The sequence below is a fragment of the Crocuta crocuta genome, unplaced genomic scaffold (assembly GCF_008692635.1).
Source record: "Crocuta crocuta isolate KB4526 unplaced genomic scaffold, BGI_CrCroc_1.0 scaffold568, whole genome shotgun sequence".
Taxonomy (NCBI): domain Eukaryota; kingdom Metazoa; phylum Chordata; class Mammalia; order Carnivora; family Hyaenidae; genus Crocuta; species Crocuta crocuta.
In genome coordinates, this window is record NW_027527811.1 from 70,300 (window position 1) to 81,908 (window position 11,609).

Genomic DNA, 11,609 nt, shown 5'->3' on the forward strand with positions numbered 1-11,609 from the left:
TAGTTTTATTACTCTCCTCATTGTTCACAGAGACTTGAAATCCCTTTCACTGGCTCTTTTTTCCTAGCACCACAAACCTCTTGACTCTATCTTACTATCTAATTCGAACAGCCTGCCTTTACTGTTTTACCCTCCATTTGTTTCAAGGTCCTTCTTTTTAAATAGATATAGGAATTTTTCTCACTTCCAAGTATTAAAAATTTATTAAGTACCTATTTTATAGGAGGTTCTCTGCCTAAAATGTCTGGAAGTTACAAGGATGAAGGAAACAAGCTCTGGCTTTAAAATGTCTGGAAAATAAGAACTTATTCCAGAGCCCCAATAGAGGAAATTCCCTTTCAAAAGCATAAGTTTAAGGTCCCCCCAAATATTCTGAAGTCTTCCCAGTCTCTCGGTCCTCAACTTCCTTTCTTCTTGTCTCTCTGAAGTTCTAGTTCTTTGTTATGACACAGATTCTAGAACCTTCATAGGCCACACTCCTATATTCTGCCTAGGTTTGATTAACCTGAGCCATACAGTTCCTCTGCAGCCCTCTGCATGTTTGTCTACAAAGACCTCTGCCACATCCAAGTTCATATTGCTCAGAAATAGTGAGCTTGGGGTGTTCCTTTTATCTTGATCTCCCTCTGATAAAGAAATCCAGATGACACAGAACCCTCTGAAGACAACACCTGGAAAATGGCAGTCTTGGGTATGGACTGACTCCTTCTCTAAAGTCTCCCTTACCCTACTGACTCAGAAGTCTTCTCTTCAGAGACTGTAATGCTCTTTACCTGCCTGCTTTCTTCCAAATTCAATATCCTTTCTTTCACTCTCATTGATTCCTCTGGGAGCCTGGGGAAAACCATCCAGTTAGTTCAGCTCTAGAGTGAGAACACTGATTTCTCCCTTAGTTTCAGGAGTTTGAACTACTAAGACAAAACAACCATCCTCTGAAACAATAGGAAAATTCCTTAGCCTATTATCTCACTTCTGGTAGTATTGCTCACTTTATAATGTTTCAACTCTTCCTCTTATTTTCCTCATAAAAGAAGTGGATTACCTTTTGTCCAATAGCTAGAACATTCCAGACACCATTCAAAGGGAGTACTGCCTTCCAGAGGCTTAATCCAAGTACACCACCTGGGTATCCCTTCCTTCCCCAAGGATTACTTCACATCAGTTATGAAATTTTGACTTGCCATGAAAAAAGCCAAACTATTTACTATTTATTTTAATGCTCCATTAGGAGCAAATCTCTCAAGGTTATTTTTTTGGGAAATTTTTCTCACATGACCTAACACCTGAAAGATTTGGTAGACATGTGACCAATTTTCCCCAACTGGAGGTGTTTCATTACATCTTGAGGTGAATTCATTTACTGCTTTCTTGGAGCAGCTTAATCCTGGTGTAATTAATTTTCTTAGCCTTTCACAGTTCAGTTATCTCCAGCATTTATCACTGTCACAGGCAGATTTATGATTGGTTTGTTTACTCATTTATTCATTTCCTCCTTCCTTCCCCCCTTTTCCCTTCCTACATCTTTTCTCTTTCTCTCTCTTTCTTTTTTCCCTCTCTCCCTCTATTTCTTCCTTTCTTCTGTCCAGAGCTCCTCAGTCTCAGTTCTTCATAACCATAGCAAGGTATCTACTTAAGATTTTTCTCTCCAGTTGTACATAAACAGATACAGGTTAGCAGTCCTAGCACGGAATTTTGGGAGAAATCCTATTAACCAAAGTAACAACTGTCACAAATATCTGTCTTACCATGAGAGGCCTTGTGGGTGATGTCTTCTGTTGTGGTTTTCATTAATATGATCATGTTCAGTCAAGGGCCTCTTTTTTGATACCTTACCATGTAAACAATTTTTGAGCACACATTGCTTAAATATGCTATAAAAATTGTTGTAAACATACTTATGTACTAATACATGCTTCAAAACTGAAAACCTAGAATTTTTAAAGTTATAAAATTACATAAAAATAGAAATAATATTTTTTCTCACACCCCAGTGAATTACTTTACTTTGCATCACTGATTCTCTCTAACCTTCTGACTACATAGAGTAAGGAATTCAACTGAGGAGAAAATGTTTCATATTTTCCACTCTCTAAACCAAGGGTATATAGCATCTGAGGTTCTTAGTATCTGCTAAAAAGACCAATATTAAAAAATGAGAAGGGGAAGGAATGTGGAGACAATAAGATAAGGAACAGAAAGGAATAAAGGAGTTCGAGTAGTAGAAAAGGGTGCAGAGAAGAAATGCCTATTTGGTGAAAACAGTTAAGAGGTGACCAGAAGCTGTCTTTGATAATGATATGGTCTAAACAAGAAAGCCTACAGGTGAATTTTTGTTGCAGAAATAACTTTGGCTATCATCCTGACTCTACTGGGACTTGCCATTCTGGCTATTTTATTAACACGATGGACACGACGCAAACAAAACGGTGAGTAACAAGTCAAAATGGAAATTCTCTGTGAAAGTCACAGTGGAAGGAATACCAAGATTCAGTCTCAGTTTCTACTTAGTTGATAGCTAGAGACTTTGCCAATATTCTGGAAGTCCATTTCAATACATGAACCGAAGAATATTTGACCTACTAGTGATTCCTCCTGCATTTTTAAACTCTGAAAGCTTACATTACCAATAATGTCAACCTCCCAAAAAGTAGATTAAGTTTAACAACAGTAATAACAAGAATACTCTAAAATTATCTGAGATCCAAGGGAAATTATCTGAGGAATAAAAATGGAAAAGACAAGACACTGTGCTAGTAGACACCACTAGTTAGTAGTATATAAAAAGAATTCAAGAATTTTAGTGACAATACAGAAGAGATGATAAGAGACAAATATATAGTTATTTGTCAATGAACCAGAGATAGGGCTCATGTAAGCAATAACCTATTTCCATGCCATAACATCTCTCTTTCCAGGATTTTTCTTAGTATCTTCCCTCACTCCCTTCTAGTCAGCTGCATCCCTTCCTTATTTCTCATCCTAGCACCTATGTGAAGGATTAGTGTGGAGGGACAGGTAGAACAGGGCTGGCTGGAGGTGCCTAAAGGAGGTACGAACTAGTAATGCATCATATCTAGGGGGCCACCTTAGGAGAAAAGAAGCACAGTTTAGAGTGAGAAGAGTTGAGTTAGGAGGAAGAATACCTCTTGCAGGTAGATAACAGTAATACTTTTGCTTGATTCTTCCACAGAAATTGATGTCTCAAGATACAGTTCAGAACAAAGTAAGTACTTAGACCCATGAGAAAAGGGAAGATAGAAAGCATAATGGCATTTACATAAGGACCAAATTTATCTTATTTACCATTGTACTCCCAGCACCTTGCATAATGCATCATTCCATGAACTAAACTTCTAATTTACTCAGAGAAACCCACTACCAGAGATTTCTATGCAATGCTGAGTGCCAAACTGAATTTGGGCAGAATGAACTAATAGTGGGTAGGTCTGCATGATTCGGAGGCTCTCTTCAGGTGCCTCCTGTGGTACAAGAGCAGCAACATAAATACCAAGCCATGAAAACAGCAGACTCTTCAGGCAATGGAACAGAAGATCTAAATCTGGTAGTGAAGAAAGCCTCAGCAAGGTGGGTGGGTAGGAGAATGCAATGTAGGTAGGAATAGCAAGAGTGAATACAACTAATATGATTATGATTGAAAAGAGCAGCAATTTCAAGATGTGAAGAGGTGAAGCAGATTTTCTATGGGAATGTCTAGTGAGATGCCAAAGTTGATGAAAGATAGCCCAAGATTAGTAGGAGCTAAGTGCTGGAGTACCAAAAAGGAAAAGTATTCTGAGGCCCTTCTGATTACTATTTAGCCTGGTGAAACTGATGGCTGGCACAGTCACTTATCTTCTCTTGCTATGTACAGTCCTAGTTAGTGAAGAAAATTAATATCCATCATTATTCACTATCAGGAGTTCATGTCTACATTAGCTCTCAGAGTCTTAAAGCCCCACTCATTTTTTTTAAATGTGTTTTTTTTTTAAATTTTTATTTCTAGGAGAGAGAGACAGAGAGACAGCGTGAGCAGGGTAGGGTCAGAGAGAGAGGGAGTCACAGACTGAAACAGGCTCCAGACTCTGAGCTGGCAGTCAGCACAGAGCCTGACGCGGGGCTCGAACCCACGAACCGCGAGATCATGACCTAAGCGAAAGTCGGACGCTTAACCGACTAAGCCACCCAGGTGCCCCTGCCCCACTCATTTTCAAGAAGCAAAACCATGGAGTGCTCTCTTCTTTTTCTCCAGGTGCTGGTCTTCTGGACTATGAAGACGGTAGAGGTAAATAGATTAGGAACTACTACAGAATTAATGGAGGAATGTTTTCTTTAGAGCATAAAACGAACTCATCTCCCTTTGAGTATGATTTAAGTCAGCACACCTTTTTCCGTTATAATATCTAACTGCCAATCCATCTGTGTGTATGTTTATATATGTATATAAAAAGGATTTGAGCATTTTTCTCAGAAAAGACAAATATGTCTCCCTCCTAAGACCATTAAAAAAAATCCCTTCCAACTCCTGTTTATCCCAAGATCATGGAAAGGCTTAGAAACCTCTCTGAAAGAATTTCCTGGATGTGTAAAATAGGGATAAAGTACATAAAATTCATGGGTTGTCATAAAGTCTGAATATTATACATGAAAAGGTGCTTTATAAAGCTATAAAGTGTAATAGGTGAGCACAACTTATATTATTATCTTCATTTTAGAAGATGAAATTGATATTCAAAAGGTTGAGACTTACCCAAATTCACCTAACAAAACAAGGTGTTGGATAACAAATCCAGGTTTGTGGCCCTGAGTCCAGTACTCATATTCTCAATTACACTATCTCCACTTGGTTAAGACAAAAAAAGGCTCATTTTATACCGAATTTCAGTATTTATTATTAATATTACTAATATTAAATTAATCAATATTAATAAATTCAGAACAAGCTTATTTGAAATAAAACATCCAGAAACCTAATGGTTCTAAGTAGATTCCGAGGCACTCTACTTCTTTGTAGGGACACACACACACATGCATGCATACACATGTACACACACACACTACAAGTGTAAGAATTTATATTCCCAAAAGGAGAAAGAAAGTAGCTTGATCACTCTGCTTGCTGTCATGCCCAACACTTGGCCTCTTGGTCCATGCCTCCTCCTCTTCTATGATTCATCTGTCATGAACAGATGCAGAGCAAAGGGCCATGGCATCATCCCTTTCTTTTCTGAAATGGAATCCAAAGAAAATGGGGAGCATCTGGGAAAAGAGAAAAATCTTCCTAGTTGGATTTAGACATATGATGACACCTTTCTTGATGAGCTGTTAGTAAATTTAATCTGTTTCTTTTCCCCAAAGATTTTCCCTCTCAGAGATCTAAAAGAGGAAGAGGTAAACACATTTTTACCTTACAAGAAAATGATGCAGACATAGTTGTCAAGGTAGAATTTCATTATGTTTTCATCTTGTCTTTCAGGATTCCAACATTTATATTCAACAGAAAGTGGTAAATAAATTAAAAGCTGAATTGCTATGAAATTAATACAGAAATCCATTTATGAGAAATTAATAATCTTATGTTTTTCCTTCAATCCTCTAGACACTTCATATGATGATCGAGGTAGGTTTTAGAGATTAATTTAGAGATTATAGTAAAATTATAAAGGAAAATCAATGCTTTTTAAACTGTTATAACAGGAGGTGCTGTAAAGCCTAGATAAAATAACAGGAAACCAAGGTAATGAATGGAAGATTCTGAGAATTATTCATAAGTGTTCCCTTTCACACTATGAGGTACTTTTATCCCTAGTACCATCCAATTCCTCTTTTATCCACTTACTAATAGGCTAAAAGTAATCTGAGTACTCAAGAAAAATTCAAATGCTAGCCACTTAATGTACCTTTCTTAATATAAATGTTAAGAAATGGAGGAATAAATCCTGAAAATTTGTCACATTACAGTTTTGACTTGTGTACTGAAATTCCAAGAGCATCAAGAAGGGCTGTTCTTGTCTGCTGTTGTCATTTTTATCTCATTCTTACATCTCAGAATAGTTAATCATCATGACACCACATGAAATCAGTGCAAGAAGCTAATGTAAGGGTACACAGATAAGTAAAATACAATATACAGTATAGGAGAGGAAGAGTATTAACATGCACTCAGTACTTCCTATGTAGTAGCCACTCTTTTGGATGTTTTTCATTTTATTTTAATATCTACAAATGACCCTGTGAACCACACAAGGATGAACTATCCCCAAATCCCCTGTGTCTGTTCAAGGCCTCTTTCAGGTTAGCCTACAGGTTGCTTTGGTACAAATCAAAGAGTGATCCTTTCTCTATGCAGATGCAGCCCCACTCAAGAATACAGCTGGGATTTCAGTCCCCAAATCCCACTGTGCCCTGAACAACCTATACAACCATGTTACAGTGGTCCTGAATATATAGGAGACGTATCTCATTCTTAACATGTCCAAAACCCAAGGCTTGATCCTGCTACATATAGTTACGGGCACCTGAATTCCCTCAATTGCTCAGGACATCTATCTCTTTAACTTCTTTCTCTCACTCATCCAATCCATCAGCAAATCACATCCCCACTACTTTCAAATTATATTCCAAATTAGACCATTTTTCACCATGATGGTAGTCTTGGCCCAAGCATCAATATCTCTTTCTTAAACTACTTTAACTGACCCCTAATTTGTTTCTCTCTACTCTTGCCCTCTTATAGTCTATTTTCCTCATAGTAAAGATAATCCTTAATAAGCAGCTCTTAAATCAATTAACTTACTATATTTTGTTATCCCAAATTTACAGAAGAGAAATATATGCATGAGAAATGTTAGTGACTTGCTTAAAGCTATAGGCCTTGTAAGGCACTCAACCTCAACAGAATTTCAGAAGTGTCTAACTCTAGATTTCATGTAGTTTATTCTTACACAATTTAATAATATCTTATTAGTGTCTTGCTATGGATCTTTAGTGTAGAGCCTGCAATCTTAGCTTCTATTCCAGGCTAACCATGCATTCTTAGGGAAAACTTGGATCAGTAAGCATTTTATTGTGGTCCAAATAAGCCACAATTTAAAATTTAGAAAGCCAAATAGCAACTTATTTCTTTGATTTCCCAATCACCTCTAAGGTGGCCCTATAAACCTCAGTCATCTTGTTTCTAAATTTCCAATCTCTACCAGTCTTCCCTCTATCATCTCTGGACATAGAAATATAAACGTGGTGCTTAACCAGAGACTACAAAAATCTTCTGACAGGAAAATGCTGGACAAGGTCATTATATCAGTTTAGGTGCATGGAATTTAGTAAATTTAAATTTTAAAAATTTGGTATTTAAATATGTCACATGTTACATATATTTTTGAGTTTCTTTAAACATTTTTTAAAAAGTTTACATATTTATTTTGAGAGAAAGAAAGAGCATGTGAGCAGGGGAGGGGCAGAGAGAGAATCCCAAGCAGGCTGTAAACTGTCAGTACAGAATCACCATGGGGTTTGAACTCACAAATTGCAACATCATGACCTGAGCTGAAACTAAGAATCAGATGCTCCAACTGACTGAGCCACCCAGGCACCCCACATGTTATATATTAAAGTCGCCATAATAATTCAAAAGTTTTCAAAGGCACTGAATTTATTTTTAATGTTACTAATTTTTACAGCAAATGTTAAGTGCAGCACATGAAAGTGTTCAGCACCTCTTAGTATTTTCTGTTTTTAAAATACCCACAGAGACCCTGAGTGGCTTTGTTGGCTAAGCATCAGACTTGATTTTGGCTCATGTCATGATCTCATTTGAACCCCTCCACCCCCCGAGTTGGGCCTTGCCCTAAAAGCACAGGGCCTGCTTGGGATTCTCTTCTCTGCCTCTCCATCACTGGCACATGCATGCTCTGTCTCTGTAAAAATAAATTTTAAGATAGATAAATAGATAGATAGATAGATAGATAGATAGATAGATAGATAGATAGATAGATAGATAGATAAAATATCCACAGAACCAGGAGAAACAAATAACATTAATGTAAACCAGAAGATTTTGTGTGTCCTGGACTTAATCACATCCAATTATGGAAGGAAAGCATTCATTTTAAGAAAGGAGATGAGAAAGAAAATACATGCTATCTTTACATTTCTGTCTAGATCTTTACTTATACATTGGTAAAATATCAAATTAGACCATCACGCAACATAATTTATGTCACTTCCAGATTGTTGGTATTTTTTTATTTTTACACTTTCAACAGAATAGCGAAAATAGCATGACAAGTTTTTGTGTAATTTGCCTTGTCTGTCTCCAGATCTTTTGGAAAATGTTTCCATGACATCACTAAGAAATAAGTTTTAGGCTATAGGATGCACATTGATCACAATGTGTGTGTGTGTGTGTGTATTCGTTATAACTTGCCATCTCTTCATTAAACTTGAAGTCTCAATCAGCTGAGTAAATATTTTGACATTTTTCTCTTACTTGGCTTCAACTTACTTTATAACTAATATATTCTAATTCAGTGTTTCTTTCCATGTCTAATTTATTATTTCTTCTCACTATGTATTTACCTTCATTAACCTTTGCCTGCTTTTTCTTGTTACTTGACTAATAAGTAAGCCATGAGAAGATGTTGCCTCTGGTTTCTTGACTATTTGACTATTTGAGGGTATGACTGGGTAATCTTCTGTAATGATATAAAAACTACAGAAATAGAATATTCAAACGGATTTTTCTTGGTTTTACTTGTGTTTTTAGAGGGATCCAAAGGAGACTGCAGTAAGTATTAACTTCTTTTTCAACAAAAATTTGCTTCCCATCATAACACTTTTTTAGATTGTAAGCACTTTGAGGGAAGAGAGAAACAATCAGTTCATATGAATATTAAGCAATAGATAGTCTCCGAGTGCTGGTTTAGAATAGTCTGTCAATAATAAACTGTCAGTTTCCAAACTTGGTCTGTTGGTTTACATACTAAGAGGAAAGGGGGAAAAATAGAGGAAATGATGAGTGAAGAAAAAGGGAAGAGCTAGAAATAAAATAGGAGAAAAGAAAGGGGGATGGAAAGGAGGGAGGGAGAGATAAGGAGAGAGAAAAATGTAAGCCACAAAGTTTCATAGGAATAACATCTGTCTACTAAAAATTGAACAACCTTATTAGAAATTGAAAGGATGAAGTTGGTGGGAGTGGCCTCCAGTCCTCACCACCAGGTCAAGGGGTCTCCCTGGGCCTGGCCTACAACTTCCAAGAGGGCACAATGACTGACACTGATACGGAAAGGTTGGGGATCAAAATTCCGATGACTCACCTCATGTTTCTGTGTGTTTTAGCACCATCATTCAACTCTGTAGGTAAGTTCCTTGTGGCTTTTCCACTGTCATCTGGTTTGCACAGATAGTTTTTGTATTTGTCTTTTTGTCTCTTAAAGAAGTTCTTAAAATGCAAAACTAACTGACACTTGTAAAGCCACATGCTAGGTTTGACAGCTGATATTTTGTCATATTTCTCAGGTGACAGATGATATAGAAATCCCTTTTGTCCCATCCCTATACTCATTCCACTCTCCCCACTTCCCAACTCTTATAAATGTATCATAACACTTGTTAAACTTATTTTCATCTGTTCGTATAATCTCTATGTGTCACTGAACAATATAAAGTATTGTCTTGTATATATTTATTTAAAATTTTTACTAAAATGACGTCGTTTTGAAAATATCATTACAACTTGCTTTTTCCTCCAAAATACTGTAATACTGAAAAAATATAAAAATCCAATTTATGCATTTTGAGTGTTAAATAAATATTCCAATATACAAATATGCTTTTTCTATTCTTTCTCTCCCCTACTGTAGCATTCGCAATGTTTGCAATTTCAGCTATCATAAACATTGCTTGCAAAATGTCCTTAAGTAATTTGAAAAAGTTTATCCAGAGTGGACAACCTGAAATGAGATTAATAAATCTTCATGTATATAACATTTATGTAACTTAAGCACATTTTTACTTTACTAGCTGTTGTTTACCTGAATTCCATGGTAGTTACATAACAGGCACACCAAAATGTGTAAAAGTTTCCCATTTCCCTACATCAATATAATCCCAATTTTGTCATACTTTCACAATATTGCTACTTTAATATGTTAAAATTTTAATTTCCATGAAACTGAGTATCTCTTTGTTATGTATATTACTTAATGTAGGCTTCAACTTACACAAACTATTTACTTCCCAATTTATTAATTAGGTTACTGATTTGAAGAAATTCTTATTTTCAATTTTATTAAATATTTATTATTTATTTATTTTTAAATAGTTTATTGTCAAGTTGGTTTATTTATAACACCCAGTGCTCATCCGAACAAGTGCATTTCCCCATGCCCATCACCACCCTTCCCCTCTCCCCCACCCACATCAACCCTCAGTTTGTTCTCAGCATTCAAAAGTCTCTCATGGTTTGCCTCCCTCCCTCTCCCCAACTATTCTTCTCCTTCTTCTCCCTCATGGTCCTCCGTTAGCTTCCTCCTAATCCACCTATACGTGCAAGCATATGGTATTTGTCCTTCTCTGCCTGACTTATTTCGCTCAGCATAACACCTCTAGTTCCATTCATGTTGCTACAAATAACCAGATATCATTTTTTTCTCGTTGCCATGTTGTATTCCATTGTGTAAATATGCCACATCTTCTTGATCCATTCAATAGTTAATGGACACTTAGGTTCTTTCCATGTTTTGGCTATTGTTGAGAATGCTGCTATGAACATTGAGGTACATGTGCTCCTATGCATCAGCACTCCTGTATCCCTTGGGTAAATTCCTAGCAGTGCTATTGCTGGGTCATAGGGGAGTTCTATTGTTAATTTTTGAGGAACCTCCATACTGTTTTCCAGAGGGGTTGCACCAGTTTACATTCCCACCAATATTGTAGGAGGGTGCCCATTTCTCCACATCTTCACCAGCATCTAGAGTCTCCTGATTTGTTCATTTTAGCCACTCTAACCTGTGTGATGTGGTATCTCACTGTGGTTTTGATTTGTATTTCCCTGATGATGAGGAATGCTGAGCATCATTTCATGTGTCTGTTGGCCATCTGGATGTCCTCTTTGGAGAAGTGTCTGTTCATATCTTCTTCCCATTTCTTCACTGGATTATTTGTTTTTTGGGTGTGGAGTTTGATGAGTTCCTTATAGATTTTGGTTACTAGCCCTTTATCTCATATGTCATTTGCAACTACCTTTTCCCATTCTGTCAGTGGCTATTAGTTTTATTGATTGTTTCCTTTGCCATGCAGAAGCTTTTAATCTTGATAAGGTCCCAGTGGTTTTGCTCTTGATTTTTGCTCTTGATTCCCTTGCCTTTGCGAATGTGTCAAGTAGGAAATTGCTGCGGTTGAGGTCAAGGAGGGTTTTTCCCGCTTTCACTTCTAGGGTTTTGATGGTTTCCTGTCTCACATTCACGTCCTTTATCCATTTTGAGTTTATTTTTGTGTATGGTGTGAGAAAATGATCTAGTTTCATTCTTCTGCATGTTGCTGTCCAGTTCTCCCAGCACCATCTGTTAAAGAGACTGTCTTTTTTCGTTTGGATACTCTTTCCTGCTTTGTCA

At 36.8% G+C, this 11,609-nt stretch overlaps 1 protein-coding gene across 1 annotated transcript; it reads left to right on the plus strand.

Annotated features, from left to right (window-relative positions):
• Nucleotides 1–500: 500 nt before the first annotated feature.
• LOC144240544 (testis-expressed basic protein 1-like) lies at nucleotides 501–9,354 on the plus strand (the record flags this gene model as incomplete). Its single annotated transcript, XM_077774919.1, has 9 exons — nucleotides 501–691; nucleotides 2,340–2,426; nucleotides 3,191–3,223; nucleotides 4,250–4,282; nucleotides 5,356–5,388; nucleotides 5,474–5,503; nucleotides 5,597–5,617; nucleotides 8,762–8,782; nucleotides 9,334–9,354. Coding segments are annotated over exons 1-9 (292 nt in total), but the record flags the coding sequence as incomplete, so codon positions are not given.
• Nucleotides 9,355–11,609: the final 2,255 nt, after the last annotated feature.